The sequence below is a fragment of the Pteronotus mesoamericanus genome, unplaced genomic scaffold (genome assembly GCF_021234165.1).
Source record: "Pteronotus mesoamericanus isolate MK-2021 breed Mesoamerican mustached bat unplaced genomic scaffold, CSHL_Meso_final scaffold_83, whole genome shotgun sequence".
NCBI classification, from domain to species: Eukaryota; Metazoa; Chordata; class Mammalia; order Chiroptera; family Mormoopidae; genus Pteronotus; species Pteronotus mesoamericanus.
The window spans coordinates 14,678-37,556 of NW_026555328.1; the positions used below are offsets into that span (position 1 = coordinate 14,678).

At 51.3% G+C, this 22,879-nt stretch overlaps 1 protein-coding gene and 1 pseudogene across 1 annotated transcript; one reads left to right on the top strand and one right to left on the bottom strand.

The window, feature by feature from the left end:
- The first annotated feature begins 2,648 nt into the window (after nt 1-2,648).
- Nucleotides 2,649-8,829, top strand: LOC129062665 (RNA transcription, translation and transport factor protein-like; annotated as a pseudogene).
- A 3,441-nt stretch (nt 8,830-12,270) lies between these two features.
- On the bottom strand, nt 12,271-15,476 carry LOC129062762 (secretoglobin family 1D member 2-like). The gene is made up of 3 exons (XM_054563806.1): nt 15,371-15,476; nt 13,579-13,766; nt 12,271-12,407 (listed from the first exon to the last, which is right to left on the bottom strand). Exons 1-3 carry the CDS (start codon nt 15,423-15,425, stop codon nt 12,378-12,380), a joined length of 273 nt encoding a protein of 90 aa, XP_054419781.1. The 5' UTR covers nt 15,426-15,476; the 3' UTR covers nt 12,271-12,377.
- Nucleotides 15,477-22,879: the final 7,403 nt, after the last annotated feature.

Consider the following 22,879-nt stretch of genomic DNA (forward strand, 5'->3'; position numbering starts at 1 on the left):
GATCACCTGCTGTGGAAAACTAGGCTGTAGAGGAGAACCACTCAGATTTCAGCCTGGATAGCTTGAGTCATGGGTGACAGATACATGTGTGGTAACTGAGAACTGTACAGGCCTGTCCTCAGGCTCAAAGAAGATCTGAGTTTACTTACACTAATATTTTGGTCATCAGAGGCCTTGCCATGCTAATAAATGTAGTAACATTGAGTGAAAGTTATTTTTCCTCAGTGATTCAAGCATCAGCACCAAGCCAATGTAAGAGTTCTGATGACTAGATGATACCTTCTTTTGTTCATTCTAAGTTGGTCCTAGAAATCGGCCCCACAGTATTTGGGTTCAAGATGCTTTAAACTTTTCTTTTTCACTCATTCTGTAAAGCTGGTTCTGCCTCCTGTATCCAGGGCTGACATGACCCTCCAGGATGGCCTCTGGACGTGACCCTCTTCTATCTCCTGATTGTGCCGATGTCTAGAAGTTGGGTGGGGTCATGCTTTCCCAGGCCAGAGACTTCAGGACAGGCAATGGCCTTGGAGGCATCTTGATGCCAGCGACACATTCCCTGATCAGAGTACCCCGGCAGTTCCCAGACCAGGTGCCGCCCATGTCTTGGGCCAAGCCTGATGTGGAGTAGTCTCAGCGGGTCTCTTCCTTCAGTGGGAATAGTTCTAGGGTGGCCGTGGGGCCAGAGACAGTTCCAGTGGGTAAGTCCTCCAAACAGGGCAGGGCACAGAGCAGGGGCTGCCTGCATGTCAGCTGCCAGTGGTTAATTTATCACCTTGAGGACGCTGATCTGATCACCCTTGGAGGACTCCTAGGACCACAAGAGACCCCTGAAACTCACTGCTACTTTACATCATCAAAGAGATCTAGAGATAATCCTGTTGAGTGAGGAGGAAAAAGGCCAACGTTGAAAATAAGCCCTCTATTTCAATCCGTTCTTGCTCGATACGTGCCAGATTCCTTTTTGAAAGAGTTTTATTGAGGTGTAACTTACCCGTAACTTCAGTGTTGAACAGATTCTACATACTGTTGGCCTATGAATCTTCTGCATATCTAGCTCCTACTGGTGTTACTTTTTTTCCAGATTTAGTAAAACATCAATGGCGAATGATTACACTGCACTTACTCAATGCAGGGCACTGTGACGACTGCTATTAATCTTCAACAACAACCCATTGAGCAGAGCGATGAAGACATTTATTAGCCACACTGAGGGCACTTGCGGAGGCAGAAGAGGTCACAGGATGGATGCAAGGCCAGAACAACAGCACAAAGCAGGACTCTCCTGAGTTAACTGAGATGTGTGGCTTCAAACCCCTGAGGTGAACATCTTGTTTCTCCCCAGCTGTACCCAACAGGACAGAGAGGACAGCAACATGACCCAGGGCACAGGGCTTGTGGGTGACCGAGCTGCCGAAGGACCGAGTGTTCTGGCATCGGGGACTCTGGTGGACTCCATCCCATGAAGGCCTCCAATTCGCCACAATGAAACAGTGAGTCTTTCCTGACACCAGGTGCTGTCAAGAAAAGGGGAAGGCAATCACCCTAAAGGAGAATGCCCGAACCCTCTCTGAAGTGGCCTTTATTGAGAACGATATGCTCAGGGGTAAACAACATGCATGAGAACCTTATAAATCAATGCCTAGCAGCTATATTTACAGAAAACAGAATTCAAGGATAACAATAGAAGGAACACAGAGATTTGCCTTAGGTCAGGGTCTGTAAGACATGCTCACCTCAGATGGTCTTTAAGGTATTGCCTCTGAATTCAGGAATTCACTCCTTCTTTTTGGAGCGTAAACATCTGGCTTTTCCTTATCAGGGCAATGCAAAGCAGAGCAAGCTTCAGTGAATGCAATGCATCATTTAGGCCAGATTTCCCACCGGAACCCTCTGAGTTAGCATCGGATCATGTCTGCCCCCCAGCATTGCCAGTTTTCTGGTCGAGACTGGCAGGCCCTCTTGCACAGCCTGGCTCATGCAGGGCTGCAATTCTCGATACCACACAAAGTGGCCCCCAACAAGAGACAGCTGTCAACACTATTGACAGCCTTTGTCTGACCCCTATGGGCCTTCACTTTACGACTCAGGTGGACTCTGGTGGCTTGACTTGCACAACTGCCTTGTGGACTCCAGGAAGGTCTCTGGGCAAGCCCAACAGTTTTCTGCCTGAGGTCTTTGCTCCACGTGAAGTCTTCTCCTCCACTGTCCTTGCCTGAGTCCTTTTAGAATAAACTCCTCATGTATCTCGATGCCACATCAGCGTCAGCCTGTGTCTTCTGTCATATTGTGCCCTTGACTCTCTGGGGAGCTCCATTCCAAGACACCATGGCTGTCTGTGCAACTTTCTCCTACAGACTGGCACCTGACTCCATGGCTCTTCCCTCCCTGTGACACTCCCGAAGGGCATGACCCAAGCTCTTGTGGTTTTTCTGTGACAAACATGACAAATGGGGGTCTCATTAGTAGTTGTATAACTGATTTTGGGGACAGATTTTGAGATTATACAAGGAATTTTCTGATTATATAAACTATTTTATTACTGAGTGAATTTAGAAAGAGACACTCATTGAAAAGAAAACTCCAATGAAGGCAAGACCCCCACAAAACTCTAACCCTAGGCACCAGATGGACATCCTTCAGCTAACACCATGTTCTTCGTGCTCCTTCAGAAAGTTGTGGAGTCAGCCACCACAGGCAGGGCCAGGTGAGGAGAGGAAGCAGTTGGAGCCCTAAGTCCAGGGACTGGGCCACCTTAGTCCTCATGTTCCCAGGAAGAAAACATTCGCTTGATCCAATCTAACCCGGATCCATCTAATTACCCAGGAGAAGAAGCCGGACTTGGAAGCTGAGTCGGGATCAGGTGTAACCTCCAGCTGTTCTCCTTGGCTCAGTCACTGAAACCCTGAACTTTACACAACTTGACGTTCCTACAACATGTATGCTTAAATATTTAATCCGCACACACACCTGACAATTCACAATGTTCATTGGATTTCTACACAAAATCTTCTTCATTCAGTTACCAATTTTCCCTCCAGCTCATGGCCACATGTTCTTGCTCACCGTGGGTCTGCCGAGGGTGCCCCACGGGTCTTTAGGGTTGTCCACACAAGGTATATGGCTGACTTAACAATACGTTTCCCCAAAGCTAGAGCCGCAATTCTCTGCTGGGGCAGATCGTCTCCCTTCTGGCACCCGCCCCTGTAAACTTTTGCCCACGTCCAGAGATACCTTGGTGTCCCCACAGTGTAGGTGGTGTGCTATTGCCATCAAGTGGGTGAGAACAGGGGCGCTGTTAAAGAACCTACGATGCTCAGGGCATCCACTCCAAAGAGACTCTTCTACTCCAATGCCACTAAAGCCACGGTGGAGACTCCCAGTGATGAGAAATCACCGTGGCCTGTGTGGAGTAAGATGTAGAATGAGAGGGGCCTCACCCCTCCCCCTCAGTGGACAGTGATTGAAGCTGTGGTGCCGGCCGATGGCGACAGCCCTGTCAGTACCTTGATTGTGCACTTCTGGCCTCCAAAACCAGGAAGTAATTAGTTTATGTTGTTCTCAGCTCCCCAGTGTGTGGTAGTTTGTTGTGGCAGCGCAGGAAACTAACACGCCAAACTGCCTGTCACTCCAACCTCCCTCCACATCACCCCGATCTGTTTCATTTTCTTCATAGCAAGTATCACCGTGGTTCGGTGCCTTGTCCTCTGGCTGGTGTAACATCATTGTCGCCTCCTTCCTGCCCAGGCTCCTGGACAGCAACTCCCATGAGAGTCGTCACAGGGTCTGTCTTGTCCACTGTGTTTCCAGTGCCCAGCACAGCACCCAGCACACAGTACAGATGAATAAATGAGGGAATAAGGGGGTTAAATAGCAAGTTAAAGGGTATTCTTTTCCTTCCATATTTCTCATCGCTAAAATACTCCATCCAATCATAACTAGAAGAAGAGGAAGAAGACAAGAAAACTCATTCATCCCTTTAACAAAATACCTCAAGTTTGGTTCAGCGTAGATTCCAAGTTGACCTGCGATAACTTGCAGCAGCTTGACCTATTTTTTGCTAAATTTTATCTCCACAATTTCAGTCCTTTCCTTCATTGTCATTTCTGTCTTATAACTTCCTGAAATATTCAGCATTTTTATTTTAAAGATAATGATATAGGGGGATTGTTCCCAAAAGGAAATATTGACAGAGAACTTCCAACGAGGAGCAGTAGTCCCCTCTCCAATCTGGTCCACACCCGTCACACCTGCGTGTCCTGCAGCTTCCCTCACTGGGTCTCCTGGCATTGACGTGTGGGAATGGTTTTTACAGCTCTCCACGGATTCGTTAATAAACACCTATGTTCTGCCCTGTGTTTACCAGAGTGCATGCCTCGTCGTTCTTCATCTAGGCCTTTCTGTAGAGCATGTTCTTTCTCCCCCTTGCTCGCTGCATTGGGAGGTCAGCATGCCTGTGGACAAGTGGGCACGGGGAGTCACATGGCCAGGGGACAGAACTCACCCTGTCCCCAGAGTAGAAAGCATCTGCTGCGCCGTGACCAGTGTTGCACAGCCCTGCTCCGCTGGCTGCGCCTAAGCCTCAGAGAGCTGAGGGCCAGAGGGAAGGGTCCCAGGAGAGCGAGTCAAAAAAAGGGCAGCGTGCAGCATGTGGAACACTGACTGCTGCCAGGTTCACAGGAGGAGCCTGAGGTCCAACAGTGAAGGGAAAGGAGCATGTGCCCTATATGATTCTGCAGCAGCCAGCTGCCGTTTTGCAAAGGATGGCATTTTTCCATGAGAGAAGGGACTCGGGGTGCACCTTGTCTCTGTCTGGCACAGGGAGGCAGGGCTCTTCTCTGGGTTTTCTAGAGGGAATCGGCCCCGAGGTGGAAGCTGGCCCTTCTCAAAACATTGTGTAGCTTCTGAACAAATGACCTCTTCATGTGTTCACCAAACCTCTGCTTCTAGACTCTTACTTAGAGGGTGGCTGCATGCAGCAGAACCACCCCCCCTCCTATTCAGTGACATTTCTTTTAGGAAAAATCACCTTTCTTTAGGGAGAAGTTCCAAAAAGTCACAAAAATGTGTTTTGATGAGGGAATGAATGAGCTCCTCCATTTCATCTTCTTCACTGTGGGGAAATTTTCTGAATACATGTGTTTGGTGACTTTCTTCCCAGCACAGTCTCTCTCATTTCAGAATACTTCAGCTGGACGTGTTTTTCTTGCCTCTCATATTTCTGTTCTCTTGTACAGGTGAGACCAGAGGAGCCGGCCTTGGTGCTGCCTGTCACCGGCCAGACCCAACAAACAAAGACAGGGATTGAATGTTTATGGGCGCTTTAGGCCAATGGCCCGCGATCTGAGAATATGGCTGCTTTGTGCCCTAACAGGCCATTTCATTTTTTAAAATTTCATTTTTAAGAGTCCCTTTTCATAAGGAGAAGAAAAATGTTGGTGTGTCGCGGGGAGCGCCGTGCTGCGAGGAGCGCCACTGTGGAGCTCAGGGCTCCTGGATCTGAGGGTTACTGTCTGGAGCCAGCTGAGGAGGGAGTGGAGCGCTGAATCCCACAGAGCCCGTTTTGGGGTTGCCACGGATGGGGGAATGAACATGAGTCATCGCAAACACTTCTCTGTTTGCCAGGAGAGGGGACATGGCTCTTCCCACTAGGGGAGAGGAGACCCCGAGCCCCCTTGTTCAAAGTCTTTTATTGAGAACCACACGCACAGGAGTATGGAAGAAAAATTCATCAATCAATGTCAAAAGGCTATGTTTACATAAGACAAATAGAGACAATTGAAGGATCACAAGAGATCAACCTCAGGTCAGGGTCTATGAATAATGTAAATCTCCTTCCCAGTACAAGCCGGTTATCATCGCTTTTGAGGGAAGAACAAGCATGCTTAGGGGAACTTACTTCTAGGCCCAATTGTCTCCAGGAACCGCCCAATCCAGTTGAAGGCTGTGCCTGCCTTTAGTATTGTTTCAAGCCTGAACCAGGTGGGCGAGGCAGAGCCACCAAGAGATAAGGAGAGTCCTTTCAGGCGGAGTGAGAACTCCAGCCACGTCCAAGCCAAGCCGAGGGGGCTGGCCTTTCTGCCCTTTCTGAGTACCTCCGCTCCCCACAAAGCCCTTGTCCTGCTGCTCATACCGGCTGATGTCTGGTTTAGGTTGTCTCTACTTTTGAGAGGCCTTACCTGTCATCAACAACATACCATCACAGGGCCAAGCAGCGGGATGCGAGGGGGGCAGGGGTCACACCCCTGCCAGAAGGGCAGGTTTTGTCACCTCACTGGCCTGTTTTCCCAAGGCCACCTTGATCATTTCCAGCTTTGGGGCCCCCTCGCCTGTCAGCAAGGCTACAATCCCTGAACCAGGCAGGGCGTTTCCCAACATCGGTAAGGGGTTTGGAATTCAGGAAAAAGTTAATCGGAAAAAAGCAGCCGCATCCTCTCACCTGTGCCCTGGGCCGTGGTCTTTATCTGTGTCCTCGGCAGTGGGCTCTCACCCTGGAGCACGATGGCTCAGATACCAGCTTCATGGCTTGCAGTCCTCAGAGGCACAAAGGCGGAACGGCTTGTGGTCTCCTGGAGCCAAGGTGGGCCATACCTTCAGGTCCTGAAACAACAGGTTTTACATACACTGATTACTAAGATTATTAGCTATTATCTGAAATGCAAACCTTTCCAACATTTGAGTTCCCCATCATATAACTCCTATGTACTTCAGCCGCACTCTTTTGCTTTGTCTTCCAAATCATTATGACTTTTCTCGAGCCGCCATATTTTGAATTTTTCCAGGACACTTTGTTTTACTTTAGATGCTTATGAACCATGGGGCAAGAACAGATCGTTGCAATATGAGCTTTCTGCGGACCCACAAGAAAAAGTTCCGTCAAAGGAGTGTGTGTCGATGAAGACCTTCCTTGGCTCTCGTAACCTCGCCTCGCTTCTCTCAGCCAGAGCCCAGGAGACCAGAGCAAGAATCCGGGCCGGGTACCGAGTCAAACTGCAGCCCTCAGCTACCACAACGCTGCCGGATTCAGCGCAGAGATGAAACAGGATATAGCAAGTTTGTTGTTTGGCTTGTAGACCAGAAAGTCAGGCATGACAAGATAGAAATCATAGGTAATTTAAGCAAGATCCACAGCAGTGACTGGCCAAGGTTCTCTGAAAACTATCTCACAGGTGTTCACTGTCCTTGCAAGCCTCAAGATGGACAAGTAGCAATTGACTGCCTTCTTGGTGGAGCTGTTAGACTTGAATATGGAGATAACGCTGAAAGATACAAGGACTCGGCCTCTGACGACACAAAAAGGCTGACAGTGCTGCTAAAAATGAGGAACCACTGATCAGTTTGGACATAGATAATGCTGACTTTAAGGCCACAATAACGACCGTGGCTGGCCTTCTTCAGGTTCTGCATAATCAGGATCACATGGTGCTGGGAAACGCCCTGCCTAGTTTCAGGAGCTGTAATGCTGCCAACAGGCTGGAGGGCCCCAAGGCTGGAAATCATCAGGAGGCCTTGGAGAAACAGGCTCCTGAGGAGGCATAACCTGTGCCCCCTGGCAGGGGCGTAGCTGCTGCTTCTCTGCTTTGCCTTGTGATGGTCCCAGTCTGTGACGGGTAAGACCCCTGGAGGAGGGGAACCAAAGCCAGGCATCAACCGGTATAGGCAGCAGACAAGATATCGGGGGACAAGGAGAGGGACACAAAGGCCCCCGCACCTCTCGACTTGACTTGGACACGGCCGGAGTCCTCATTGCAGCCGAAAAACAGTCTCCTCATATCTTGGTGGTTCCCTCCGCCCACCTGGCTCAGGCTTGAAACAGGGCAGGAATCAGCCCTAAATCAGGTCTGGCAGTTCCCATGGAAATCAAGCCTAAAGGTAAATTCTTCAAAGTGTGTTTTTTTTCCTTCCCTCAAAGCTCTGGCCAGCTCACGCTGAGAAGGACATTTACATTATTTACACCCCTTACCTTATTTCGTTAGGCACCTTTATGTCTACATTTAGTCTCGTTTCGTTATACTAGTCTCCTCTTGGACCCATGTAAATCAGGATATTCCTGTCACCTGTCTTCTTCAAAGCATCATATATTTTCTCTGAAACTTAACATACTAATGTAATGAGATAACCTATGCATTCTGGTTGCCTCGCCCCACTGATAAGACTTTCAATAAAAGCCTTGGAACAAAGGGCGATGGGGCCTTCTCCACTAGAGAGATGTGACACGGCCTTCTCCAGTAAGAGGGAAGTGCCCCTGTCTGCTCTCCCCACAAACAGAGAAGCGTTTGTGACAATCTGTTTATTCACCTCATCCGTGACAACCCCGGGACGGGCTCTGTGGGTTTCAGAGCCCTGCTCCCATCTCATCTGGACCAGCCATTTTCCCACAGAATGAGGGAGCACTGCACTCCCTGAGGCACGCTCCTACATCCCCCGACCCCGGGCATGGCAGTAGCTGCCCAGATGGGTGAGCTGCAACACCAGCGCGCTTCCCTGCAGTGGTGTGCCCCAACTAGCCAACGTGCAGTGCAACAACAAGGTAATGCTGAAGGCAGCTTGCTGCAGGACACTTCACTCAGCTTGGTGCAGGACACTTCACTCAGGCAGCAGTTGCTGAGGCACACCAAACCAAAAGGGGTGGATCGCCTGTTGCTTTGGACAGGCAGAGCCTTGGTTAGACACGGGAGATGCAGTTCTCAATGAAGCTGCTCACATTCTGTAGTCACTGCATGTACAAGAGCTCAGAGAGCTGCCGACGAAGGGAATGGAACCGTCGTCGCTGTTCAGGCAATCGTTGCCCACCCGAAGAGAGACCACAGTGTGGGGAAAGCTGGAGGGTGAACATTGTCGCGTTCCAGCTCTCATCTACGCAGCGCAGTTCGGAACCACGAACGCCCTGGAAGGTGTGTGGAAATCAAACCTCACACTTTCAAGGAAAGCATCCCAGAAAATGGACTATGTTGAAGAGACTGGCCAACCTTGTTTTGTTTTGTTTTTTTTAAATAAGTGTTGGCACCGTCCTTTCTTGTCTTCTTGTCTCTATGCATCCTTACATCCTCAAACTATCTCATTGGCCTCTGGGAGAGAAAAGGTAGAATCAAAGGAGAGAGAGGAACAAGTGTTTGTTTGGAGAAAAGGTAAACGTTGGTGACCGTACAGGCCTGAACGCACTACTTTCAGGGGGTGACACGAGTTTCCTGTCATCGGGGCAGGGAGCCGCTGAACATTTGCTTTAAGCGAGCTGATGACAACCCAGCCCTTTCGGTTTGGAGCACTGACCCTGTCACAGAACATAAGAAGGATGCAGCGAGAAGATATTTGAACAGCAGAGTCCAGGCAGAGAGGATAGCGCGTGTCCGGGGAAGAGTCACAGGCCTCAGAGATCCAGGCCAGAGGCTCGGCAGGATCCGTCCTTTGTGCCTCGATGGACTCCGTGCGTGGGTGTGAACCGGGCATTCTCACATCCGTGCTCCCTTCAAGGAAGAAAACCCAGGACCCAAGAGGCAAATCAAGTGGAGAGAAGGCACCGGGCAGATTGGACTGGAGGTGTCGGCTACGCAGGGACAGCGCGTTCAAGAGGGGATTGACGTACAGGCCCTGTTACTGTTCCCCATTACCTCTCTGCTGCCTGTCAGGGAGCTACAGTCCGTGGGACCTTCCTTGTGGTTGCTCACATACACAAACCCAACGCCCCCATTGGATCCTCACTGATGTGTCCAGCGCACTGGCATTGGATACACTCCCAGGCATTTCCTTTACCATCTCCATCGACAGAACTCCCGGGCAGCAACTGTCCCCATGCAGCAATCCCTCTCCCACGTCTGCCCTCCGCCCCGGCCCTGGAGCCTGTTGTGGCCTCACCTCCCACACGGCCGGCAGCTCCTCATGGGAAAGGCCCCTTCCTGAGACCCTAAGTCCCTCAGTGTCACAACAGGGAAAAGGCCGAATGGCCTGCAGGGGCCAGGCTTGCAGAGTGAGGAGTGGCCTGGGTAGGTGTGCAGGGACAGCCCGTGGGGCTGGGCACCCTGACTGCCATGCACAGCCTTACAATCCTCCCCCACTGAGCGGGTCTCAGCCTCTAAAGTTGTTGGGTGCTGCCCCCATAGAATCGGAGCTGAGGAAGGGGAACCACGCAGATTCTACTGCAGACATGCCACTCGTCAGTCCTGGAGGGGGCCCGGGGCCTCCTGGCTTTTGAAGTCTTCCCAGTCGATTCTGAGAAGACACATCTGCCTTGAAGGGCAGAGGGTAGGACAATCTTTGTCCCCATGGCTGTGGTGGTAACAGTCTGTCACCTTCCCAGAGACCGGTCTGGACAAAGTGAGAACGAAAATGTAAACGTTCCAGGACAATGTCTGCCCATAGGGGTGCTCGATGCATGTAAACGCTTCTGTATTTTTAAAATAGGAACAATAATAACAAATATCCTTTTAGATTCTCAACTGAGTCAAAACGGCCTCAAAATTACTATATGATATGAATATTACATCACAGAAAAATACAGTGCTGACAGAGGAATGACTGTGCACCTGTGTGTGTCTGTCTGTGTGTGATTGTCCATGTTTCCAGGTGTGCCTGAGTGTAACATTGGATATCCGTGTGTGCGTCCTTGAATGTAAGCTATGTCTCTGTGTATAAAGATTGACTTTAGGCTGTTAGACATAGAGGGCGCTCCACGGAGGAGGGGACGTGAAAAAGGCCGCGCAGTTGAAGTCATCGGATGTCCTGTGCGGGGCCAGTACAGAAGAAAAGGGACCACAACAAGCCACCGTGGGGAGGTGTGACCCAACGTAATGCAGGAGGAATGGTATATGGACAAGGACGGCTGAGTACAGGACCTGGGTAGCGGGAAGATGAGGGCAGAGGGGTCACGGTGGGGCAACAGGCAGGGCTTATCACAGGAAGGGCATCTCTGACCCCGGGACACTGCTTAGGGGACCCGGCCACAGCGGGTAAAGAAGAGAACTGGACTGTGACGATGTCCATGCGAATGGAAAGGGCCCGATGTTTGCGGGATGCTTGGCCGTGGAACAGGCAGGACTTACAGGACTATCAGGTGTCAGGAAGCAGATGGGCTGAGGTAGCCTCATAAAGACCCCACCACCGCCCCAGTCCACACCCTCAACTCGGGGCCTGTCGTTTGTCTTCCACGGCGCAAAGGGCTCTGCATGGGGGTGTGGTGCAGACTTTGAGTTAAGGAGATGTTCCTGAACTTGCTGGTGGCCGGTAAATACCAGCTCACGTATTGTATGTGAGGGAGGCAGGGAGAGATTTGCAAACACGAAGGAAAGGAGGTGGCAATGTCCCTTCTTGGGGCAGAGACTGGAGCGGTGTGGGGACCAGATGAGGGCTGCCATCAGCCTTCAAGGTAAAAGCAGCCAGGAACAGAGTTTCACCTCGACTTTCCAGAGCCAGGGTGGCCTTCCTGACACTGGGATTTCCTCAAGGAGTTGCAGATTTTAGACTTATATCCCCTACACCTGGAGGAGATAGCCTATGTGAAGCAAGCCACCAAGGGTGAGGTAGTGTGTTCCAGCAGCCACTGGAAACTAATCCCGGAGCCTAGGAGACACCCAGCTTTCCCATTCAGCTGCCTCATTGGACGATGAGCCCTTCAGCCTGGGCAGGACTCGGGGGAGGAGCGGGCTGGGCCCTGGCCCTGTTGGTCTGACACCTTCCTTCTGCACTGTGTGGACTGTGTGCATGGAGATGCCCGGGGGCACCCGGATGCTTGTTTCTGGGGCTTTACGAAGAATGTGAGGAACACACAGTCGCCGAGGGGTGGTCAACAATGACACTGTGCAAAGAGCAAAGAGTTGACCAAAGGTGGGGCTCCAAGAATCACAGCAAAGTCAGAGGTGGACAGAAAACAAATTGTCCAAGACCCTCCCAGCATGGAACCCCAGGGAGGGGTGAGGACCAGGCAGGCCCTTGGTGCTTCTGCCGGGGATGGAGCAGCAGTGGGGTTGCAGGTTGGGAGCCTTGTGACTGGCCAGGGAGGTGGCAGGATCTGTCAGCAAAGCCCAGGGCCAGGACCCTTGGGAGGCTTTTGACCCCTCATGCCCGTGTTCTCTTCGGGCCCATGGGGGTGGCGTCAGTGCAGGGATGCAGGATGGCACCTGAGCAAGCAGTGCCTCTGAGGGCACTCCCCTCAGGCCGCCATGGTCACTGGATGCTGCGTCTCCCGACTGTCCTGTTGACACCACCCAGTGGCCACTTCATGACGGAAACCACTCCAACTCCAGGCCACAGACCATTGGACAAAAACAAGACAGCTGGGAATTGCAGGGCAAGCACTTTACTGAAGCAAGACGTTGAAACCTTCACAGTTTCTGCGGAAGATCAGGCCATCCTTGAACGACACAGGTACTCGTGTAAGATTTTTACACTCAGTTTTTACATAAACCGAGTATCTTTTTCTGAAATACGAAAAGAAGGAAATGGGACGTCAGTGATGCAGCCCCTTGACACGACACTTTGACAGGGACTGCTGTCCACTGCAGCACATGAACGACATTGCACCAGCAAAGGCACATGGAGACTCCGAGCAGGAGAAGCGAGTGGGTGGGGAATTCAGCAGTTCTGGTCCAATTGTGACAAAGTGGGCAGGACAGAACAGGACATGTCCGGAGCCCAACAAACAGACCCCGAATGACCCAGGCGTAGGACTTGGGTTTCCAGTGGAGCCGGGAGAGGGTCAAGAGCTGGGCCAAGCAGCCCAGGGTTTCCTGCCTCTGAGTGCCAGGTCCCAGGCCTCAAACTTTTCACCGCAAAGTGGGCGCATGGTTGTAAGGCCAGGACAAAGGTGGGAGGAGGGATATGGGACATTCTCCCTGCAGGAGATGTCCTGTCTCCTGTACGGAAATTAACCTGGCAGCACAGGGACTTCTCCACACTGAGCATCCAGCTCATGGGGGAATTAGAGCAAAAATGCAAATTAATTCCAAGGGTAAACAACTGGGAAGTGATTTTAAATATCTGATTACTCCCCAAGCACATAATGGAACTGTTTCAGCTCCAAGTGAGTTTGCAGAGGACAGAACAGGGAGGGTCTGTGCCTGCTGGCCCTGATCTGTGAAGGGGTGGGGAAGTGGGGCAAAGGTACAGGGAGGGGTCTGGCTCCCAGAGAGGAGGCACAGCCCCCAGTCAACACCCCCTCTGTCTGGTACAGGGCCTGGTCAGCTCCCTCTCTCCAGTTGTCTGTCCTTCACACTCCCCACCCTCTGTGAGGTTCCCCAAAGACTGTGCCACTGGGTTAGAGGTCTCCCCTCAGACATCCGGGAAGCTCCCAGGCAGGAGGCAGCAGGCTCTGCCCTTCAGCACCACCTGCTGTGCCCTGTTTCTCCTCCTCAGAACACTTTGGGGGACACATGCCCGAGAGGTGACCTGAGAAGGAGGAACACGCTGGACAGACTATGCAGCTGTGGTCTAGCTCAGCGGACCCATGTCATCGTCCACCCTGTGGCCACCATCAGAGGGGAGGAAAGGGGCAGGTGGCTCGCTGCCCGGCACCCACAGTGCAGCACCCTGACCTCCCTCCTGGCTCTGCAACCAGGCAGGAGCCTCTGTGCAGAAAGGACAAACACTTACCACAACTTTGTACATATTGAGTCTCTCCTTGTAGGGGTACTTATCTACGCATTTCTTCACTTCTGCCATAGCCGCAGAAGGTTTTGATGGTAAACCTAACATCGTAAGTTTCATATTGTAGAAGTTGATATTATCCACAAAGAAGCTTTTAAGTTCAGAAAGTAGAGCTGGACAGGCCTTTGCATTTGCTGCAGTGGAAGGAGAAGAAATACAATTGATGTAAGGAAGTCACTTTTCCCTTGGCCCCATTACCTTGGACCCAGATAAGACCCCAGAGGTTTCATGGTCATCCCATAAATGCACCAATGACAATGCAAAATCCCACAAGTTGTGACTTGCTCAAATCACAGAGCAAGCAGCAGGGTCGTTGACTGAGTCCTGGTTCAGCTTCCATGGCTTGTAAAGGACATGCACGACGTTCCAACACTCTCCTGCCTTGCGCAAATTCACTTTCCCTAGATTTTAGAAATATAGGTCTGCCTGTCGTTTGAGTGACACTTTCTTTTGTCTTGGAAGTCGGACGGGAGGGCTTGTTAGTGATCACTCGTTCCAGTAGAGGGTGGAGTCTGCCCTCACCAGGGACCAGAGAAGGCGGCACCAGCGTGGAGAGGAGTAGAGACAACTATTCAATGTTGGAAGACGATCTTTTAAGACTAAATTAGACAGGAGAAATATGTCATTGGGTGAACACACCTAAAAAGCTTTAAAAAAGACTCTGCAGGTACCACACATCTGAGCGTGATACACAAATCATGACTGGCTCTTCTTGTCTGCAGTCGGTACAGAATTCTCTAGAGACCGTGGGAGGTGGCAGCTGGGGCTGACTTTTGGCTCCACTGAGACAGTGCTGAGACCCGAGGTAACCACTTCTCCCTGGTCTGGACTCTCCATACCCCCCACCTCCCACTCAGCCCACACGTCTTCACAACCACCTGCAGCAGGGAACTGCAAGCCTCCGACCTGACCTGACCTGACCTGACCAGACATCGACTATGAAGAGATGTAGAGAGGTCAGATCAGAGGCAACTCGGCGAAAGAAGAGGAGTTCACAAACTCAGAACACAGAGAGTGTCAGAAGCACTAGAATCAGAGTCGAGGCCAGGACGCCACTCCGTGGTGTTGTTGCACAGCCATTCCGTCCCGAACATTGCACTGGCCCTGCCCATCCTGGTCGGCCTCCCAGAAAAGGTGCAGTACGTGCGGGTGTATTCAGTGCTGCTGCTTCTGACTGACTACAGAGAGAGCCAGACAACACTGGTCTTCCTGAGCTGAGAACTCTCCTGAAACTCTTCGAGCTGGAACATTCTATGAGTCCGAATGTCGGAGTTCGAAAGCCATGGACTCGACTGGCATCAGACGCTCTGGGAAGGAACGAGACCCAGAGCTGGCCTCTGACCCACTTTTTCTCCTTCCACGGTCACAGCTGCCCTTGCTGGCAGCTGTGGACAGCAAGCATGAGAGACGAATTGGGGGGGCTGAGCATTCTCTTCAAGTCACAGCATTGCTGAGCGGCAGAACTGTGATGCACAACCAAAGTCTATCACGTTGTGCTGCTTCTGAGACATACATCCTAGACAGGGAGTGAGGCTTCAGGCAGGAAACTCTTAAAAGTGCCCCGCAAGTACTTTCTGTGAAAGCCCCAGAGTACTGAGGATTCATACAGCACCCCTCGGCATTCAGGGGGCTAGTCCACAAGTACTGTGGCATTCACACTCCTTCTCAAAGAAGTTACCTACTTCAGAGAAGGTTATTTACCTGGGATGATGGTAGCTTGATTAGAAGGGATACTCACCCTCATAGCAGAGGAGGGCCAGAGTGACCAGAAACACAGTCAGGGACAGCCTCATGGTCGATTTTGCTGTGAGCTCAGCTTTCACAAACAACGAGCAGTGAGCAGCTGGACTCAGCAGCCTGGGGGTCCCCGGGCTTTTTGTAGCCAGTGAGCCTCGCTGGTCCTGCCCACTCAGGTGTGGCAGGTCACAAGGCCTGGCTTCCAGGCCTCCTTTCCTTGCTGAGGCCTGATGCCAACCATCACGGTCAAGCACCGCTGAGTTGGTCAACAACAGGCACTGCTGGCACGGTACGTGAATCCTCTGTGCCAGAAACCAAGGCTGGATCTCACAAAGGTCTCGTCAGTTGACTGGCAGGTGCCCCTGGAATTTAGCTCTCTAATGGGAGTTATAGGAAGGAATCATCAGTGGGTTGATGGGAGCCCCCAGAGAACTTAGCTCCTTCATTTTAGGTGGCATCTGGCTCTGCTCCTGTCACAGCCCAGCGCCTGGCACAGGGCTGAGGATCAGCAACCTTTCCTAGATTGCATAGTTCGGGCGCAATTTTAGCTCAAAAGGATGTCTGTTGGGCCAAGGCCAGCTGGGGCACTTGAGGGTGTAAGGACAGCCGCATGGTGGCAATTGTGACGATATTAGTGGTACTCGGATCTCAAGAGAACAGCATGTCAAGTATGTGAGTCCCTACCCCGCTATGACCGTCTGACCCTCCCCTAATGTTTGAAATGCGGTCCAGGGAGGTTCCATCAAATCAAGCTCTGAACTGTCCTAACTGACGATCTCCTTGTCAATGAGGCAGGTCGCACCTGCTGAGTCCTCAGGGTCCCAGCAGCAGCAGTGCCCGCAGGGCCCATCCTCCTAGATCCCTAACCACAGGCATATGCCCGTGGCAGCCCAGGGACATGGGCAATACAGAGGAAAGGCATCAGGCAGCAGCCTGGGTAAAGAGAAGCAGGCTTCAGAGCCTCGCAGGAGAGACAGGATTTTGACATGAAGTGGTGCTGGGGGGAGGGATCCTGTGAAAATAGCACAAGGGAACACGAGACCCCAGGAGCCACATAGCTGGTGGGGAACACAGGAACCCGTGTGACCCCGAGAAGCTCGTGAGCAGGGGGATGGGGACAGCTCAGTGACTGGAGACATGGGCTGGGCCGAGTCCAGCAGAGGGCCCGGTGTGCCCCGGCAGCCCTGGGGGCAGAGGGGCACCCGTGGTGACACCACCCTATTTGCCCAGTGCTTTCCCCTGAGGGGCAAGAGGAGCTGTTCTCCATGCCTGGTGTGGATGCCAAGCAGTATTGCCACTCAGGAGGACAATGTGGCCTTTCCTTGTACACTAAGCATTCTGTGACCCCACGGCCCACCTCTTGTGCTCCGTGGGGACAAAGGTGCCACTGGGTGCGTGATGCTGACTGTGGGGAAGGCTGTGTATGTCCAGGAATCAGGGGTCAATGGTAATGCTCTTCACTTCCTGCTCCATTTTTCTGTGAACCTAAATCTGCTCTAATACTAGCTCTGGCTCAGGTTACTCAGTGGATTGAGTGCTGACCTGTGACGCAAAGGGTCACCAGTTCGATCTCTCGAGGGGCACGTGCCTGGATAGCGGGCCCAGACCCCGGTGTGGGTGTGTGAGAACCCACCATGCAGAGATGTTTCCCTCCCTCTCTTTTGTCCTTCCTTCACCTCTCTCTAAAAAGACAGAAAACAAAATCTTTAAAAACCAAAGGCTACCGAGGCTTTCTGCCAGGATGGCAACGGAGGCAGGCATGGCTTGCCTCTTTGCACAACCGTGTCTTAACTACCGCTACAATATACGACGAACGTCACTCCCAGCCGTCAGAAATCTAGCCGAATATAAGTCTGACAACCATGGAATTAAAGAATCCACATCCGACCAGACTAGCAAGAGGGCCACAGTCGTGGAACAGCCTGGTCTCTCGCACAGGTGTGGTAGATAAAGAACGGGAGGCACCTCTCAGCAGCGAGCTGGCCCAGCTCGACACCAGGAAGCCGGCTCAGGGTTCCAATGCCAGGAAGAGAAGTCCCCGTACATTCTGGAGGCAAAAATCAGTGGGCATTGAGGCGGTGGAAGAAACTGATGGAGCCCCAAGCAGTTCCTCTTAAAGAACCCACACATGGACTTCCTCAGACTCACTCCCGCTAAGCTCCAGTGTGGGGAAGGCAGGTGAAGGGCACCAGAGGCATACTGGGAGAGGCTCAAGTGTCTGGCTTCAGGGCAAGCAGAGGCCATTGTCCCTTCTCTGAGCCCCGCCCCCCTCCCGCTCAGAGGCATGGAGATGGCAGGCTGCTGCCATATTGCAGACTCCATCAACCTGGCTAACACTGTTCGACCCAACTTGGAGATGCCCGGAGACTCTGTCACACTCAACCCATGGGCCCATCCAAGCTGCCTTTCCATAGGAAAGGCTGATGTCGGTTCCTGTTTAATAACTTCCTAAATCCTATCCAAACGGCAACAGCTGGCCTCTATGAGCTCCCGGCCTGGCAGTAGGAACGGCCAGATCAGCTTCTCAGCTTGGCTTTGCCTGGGAATCTCCAAGCCCAGCACAAGTAGCACCTTCTCACTGCTCAATAGCTAAGGAAGGGGAGCCCTGGGCAAAACAGGGGTGGGGGCAGACCTCCGCCGGACACCACCCTGAAACCCCACGGCCCGCACACCCACTGGACAGCTACACACCACTTTGGAATACTGGCACCCTGGCCCTCCACGGATGATCCTTCAAGGAGGGTGGAGTTTGCCCATGAGTGGTCTCAGATAATCCTTGCAGCTGACTGGACTCGGTAAATCCCTCCCACTGATCTGCCACCAGCAACCAAGAATCAACTACAAGAGGAAGGGTGTACTTGGCCCACCCAAGAGCTGCACCTGGAATACCAGCTTGGGTGACAGGGGAGGCTGTGCCACCAGACACTACAGGACACCCGCCACATGAGGCCACACTACGTAGACATGGAGCCAGAACACCTCTACCTGAGACATGGAACCAAACACAAGGAGTCTGCCAAAAGGAGAAGACAAGAGACCTGGCCCAATGAAAGAACAGATCAAAACTCCTAAAGAAAATGCAGTAAACAAAATGAAGATAAGCAAGCTATCAGAGGCAGAGTTCGAAACGCTGGTGTAAAGATGCTCCAGGAAATTAGTGAGGCCCTCAGCAGCATGACATACAGTCAGTCGGAAACAAAGGGCACACTAATCGAAATAAAGAACGATATACAGGGAAACAACAGGAGAGCGGATGAAGCCGAGAAGCCAATCAACGATTTCGCACATATAAATCCCAAAAACAAGCGATCGGAACAACGAGAAGAAAAAAGAATCCGAAACAAAGGAGGGTAGTATACAGCCTTTGAGGGAACTTTAAGCATTCCAACCTTTGCATCATTAGGGGAGCCAGAAGGAGAAGAAAAATGGCACGACATTGGAAATGTATCTGAGAGAGTAATGAATGAAAACTTCCCGAGGTTGGTGAAGGAAATAGACATGCAAGTCCAGGAAACACGGAGGGCCCCAGTCAAGCTGGACCCGAAGAGAACCACACCAAGACGCATCACACTGAAAACGGGAAAGGTGAAAGACAAAGGTAGAATCTTGCAAGCAGCAAGAGAAAAGCAGAGAGTTACCTGCCAAGCAGTTCCCATAAGGCCATCAGCTATTTCTCAAGAGAAACCTTGCAGGCAAGAAGGGGATGGAAGGCATTATTCAAAGTCATGAAAGGCAAGGACCTCCAAACGAGATGACTCTATCCAGCAAAGCTAACATTTAGAATGGAAAGGCAGATAAAGTGCTTCCCAGACAAGGTAAAGCTAAAGGAGTTCATCAGCACCAAGTCATAATTACAGAGAAGGGTCATGGGGCTTATTTAAGAAGAACATCAAAACTACGTACAAGAGAAGGACAACAGACTCACAACTATCAGCAACGGAGACTAACAAATAAAGACAAAAACAAAAACAAACTCAGCAGACAAGCAGAACAGAAACAGAATCATAGGGATGGGGATCATTTGAAGGGTTATCACCTGCGGAGGGGGAGGACGGAGAATGGGGGAAACGGTGCAGGGATCCGGAAGCATAATGGGAGGAACAAAACAGACAGGGGGATGTTAAGAATACAATGGGAAAGGGACAAGCTGAAGAACGTACACTCACGACCCATGGACATGAACTTGGGGGAGGACTGCTGCACAGCAGGGGCGCACTGGGCGGAGGGGGGCAAGGGGAAAAAATTGGGACAAGTGTAACAGCATAATCAAGAAAATATGCTTTAAAAAAAGACTAGTAAAGAAAGAGGCCGACATCTTCTCAATGACTTTATATTCAAACGATGGGGGAAATCTGACAAAAAACAAATCAATGACTTGGTTGTGATAAACAGGCAGTCGATCGTCTCTCGGAGATATCTAACGTACCCCGCTGAGAAAAACCGTTAGAGCGGATGAAAGTGTGTGAAGGGGCTGGATGCAGGTGGCACCGGAGCGACACTCCTCTCCTACATCCCTGCGTCACGACGTGTGCAACAGGGACAGTGACGCCAATGGCATCGGGAAGTCTGGCAGCAGGCGAAGCACATGGGAGTTCACACAGTTCAAACAAGAAAACCCTCAAAGATAAAATCAGGAAAATTTGCACACAGTTACAGGAAGGAATCGAAAAACACCAAAGCCCATACCTTGTTCCTGATGAAAGATAAGAAAGTGTCAAGTCAACTCTTCTCAACCCATTGGAGACTTTTCCTCCCACCTACATTCGGGTCCTAGTGGGGCAGTTTGGCCCCTCGTTGCGCATTCTAGAACGCTGTTTGGATCTTTCAAAGCGAGAACGTATTCGCTTAATGAGTTGGGGGGAAGAGCCCAGGTGCAGGGCCTGACTACCTGCGTTCACGCTCAGCTCTGGATCTTTCTCCTTGTGGGGTCTTCGGCAAGGTGCTGGCACTCTTAGCCTCAGCTTCCTCATATGTAAAATAAGGGTGCTATCCTAGAATGTGTGTGAGGATAAAGAAATCAATTCAGGAAAAATGCCCAGCACAGTAACTGGCAGTAAAAGTCAGCTGTTAGAATTAGGCAAGAAAAGGGACGAGTTTAAGTCTTATGTCAAACAGAATAAGTCACCTCATCCCCAAAGACAAGTGGCAGACTGAATCTAACCGATTTTGTCAAGGAGGAACATTGCTTAATCCTACAAGCTAATTGCGTGAGCTTCTGAATTTGGCTCTGGTTCCAGTGCCATTTCTCTGAGGTAAAATGACATCAATATGTTTCAATCACTTGTTTTCCGATTTCATGATCACACCTAAGTGACTCTTCTTTTCATCATATAATCCTAAATACTGGATGTTGGAACTGTGGGTACAGGAGGGTGGTGGGTGAGGTAGGTACAGTTTATACTGAGCCACACAGACTCCCTGGACTGCGGTCCTCGGCAGGATGCGCTGGTGACAGGTGTCCTTTGGCAGTGGTTGTAATCCCAGGGCTTCGTCACACTGTGCGTCTAGCTGGTAAACAGGGACTCGGGAGAGAGAATCATTTCAGACATCTTCACTTCAGGATGATGAGGTCCACGTGTACAGTGACGATGGATGTGCCAGCTGGGGACACTGGTTCTCATGCTCCACCTCCCTTGAGGTAAACACCCTTGCTCCCTTTGACCAGGACAATTGACGGACACGTCATCCTTCACATCCTACCTGGCATTGACTCTGCACGTACAACTCCAGGCTCCAGAGAACCAACCGCAGACAGTTTTTGTAGTACACGCTTTATTACCATAGAGAGTGGTCTCAGTGTCCTGGCTTTGAATTAAATCAAAGGAGGTCCTGCCTTAGCTGTAGCTGATCAATCATTAGAAATAATTTGGAGTGGTAGTTCCCAATGTCACTTTTGGCCCGCTCTCCAAGGAATGCGTAGAATCGAGTGACAGAGAAACCACAAACTGCTCCATTCCATGTGTACACAATCAAGTGACAAGTGTGTTTCGAGTTCATACCTCTGAGGATGAGAACGAGCCTAAAGGGGCCTCCGTTTTACCAATAAGGGATGTTATCCGTGCTTCCCCAAAATCAAAACCAGGCCTCGCCCAGCTCTAGAAGTCATGTATTTATCAATAACATTTAACTTGAAAGAAGTATCAAAAATTGAAAGATATATGTTTGGTTCTTATCCAAAGATGCAAGCGTCTCTGTTGCTGCCCACCTCACCAACGTACCTCGACTTACAAGCCTCAGAACACATGTTATTACCTCCTCCCCTGACAGGGGCACTGACAGGGCCTCCAGATGTATGCCCTGAGGCTTCAGGGACACATACGAACAGCTGTCCCTCTCCTGCCCATGATCCCGGCCTCCTGCCCGCAGCCCTCTGCCCCCTGACAAGGCTCAGCCCGTTGCTGCCATCAGTGAGCTGCCAAGGCAGACCAAGCACCAGGAAAGGGCCGGGGGCATCACAGAGGGAGCCCTGCCTCCTGTTCAGCAGCTCCTGCCACGAGTCAGTTGTCCCAGGGGGGCTACACTTTGTTTCTCTATTGTACTTCAGTTAAAATATATATATATATATATATATATATATATGTATAAAATAAAGGAAAATATCAGAGGGGCTTGGAAAGCTTCTGAATTTTTCATTGGCTTCTCTCTGTGCCCTGCCTTCCCCGTGTGTTTCCTCACACTCAGAGTCCAGTCCGGGTACCACTGCACCCACAGCCTGGGGCCTGGAGACCCTTCATCCAAGGGCATGTTGACTTCGTGCTCCGTCACCCCTCAAGGGGGCGCTCCCATGACCCTGCTCAGCCATGGACTCTCGCTGGGTGGCTGACCCTTCCTCCCAGGAGGACAGGAGTGTGTTCACCCCAATACATTTTGCCTCTGGGATACAATGTTTCACTTTCAAGTTGAAAATGACATCGAAGTTACAAAAATGCTGCAGTGATCTTTCAACTGGGGAAACACCCTTACCCGTTGACCCTCGTCCACCTGTTACTGGTGTCTCCCTTTGCTCCAGGGTGCAGTCTCCTTCGAGAATTCTAGTCCAAGAAGGACTAAAACCAAGAATCTCAACCCAAGAGACAAAGTATCCAACACATATACAAAGTCCTACACATCAAATTACAACTGCCTACCCCACCCCAACCCCAGAGCTGTGGAAGGTCACACACAGACCCAGAGGCAAGGCAAGGACTGAGCAAATTGCAAAACACCACCTGCACATGGCTTTGGGCCCACTCAGTGTCACAGTGACCACGCAGGCACCGTGCAAGACGCTTGGGGCTCTGCTCATGTGGCAGTGCCCTGGGCCAGGAGACCTCCAGGTAGGACCCAGTGACCTTGTTCACCAAGAGAAGACACTCGGGTGTCAAGGATGTCCAACCTGAGCTCCTTCCCAACAGGGGTTGAGGTGACCGGCCCGAGGGGAAGCTCTGTCACACCCCACGGGTTCTACCTGGGGACCTGACGTCACACACAGCCATCCCGGGAAGAACTGCCTCGTAGCCTGGAAGGCGCC

Bases quoted from the DNA above. Each gene is read 5' to 3' on its own strand.
- LOC129062762 (XM_054563806.1), bottom strand. From the start codon at position 15,425: ATGAGGCTGTCCCTGACTGTGTTTCTGGTCACTCTGGCCCTCCTCTGC. The intron at 13,767-15,370 runs GTGAGTATCCCT...CTTCCACTGCAG, and splicing joins GGCCCTCCTCTGCTATGAGG to CAAATGCAAAGGCCTGTCCA. The intron at 12,408-13,578 runs GTAAGTGTTTGT...TTCGTATTTCAG, and splicing joins TCAATATGTACAAAGTTGTG to AAAAAGATACTCGGTTTATG.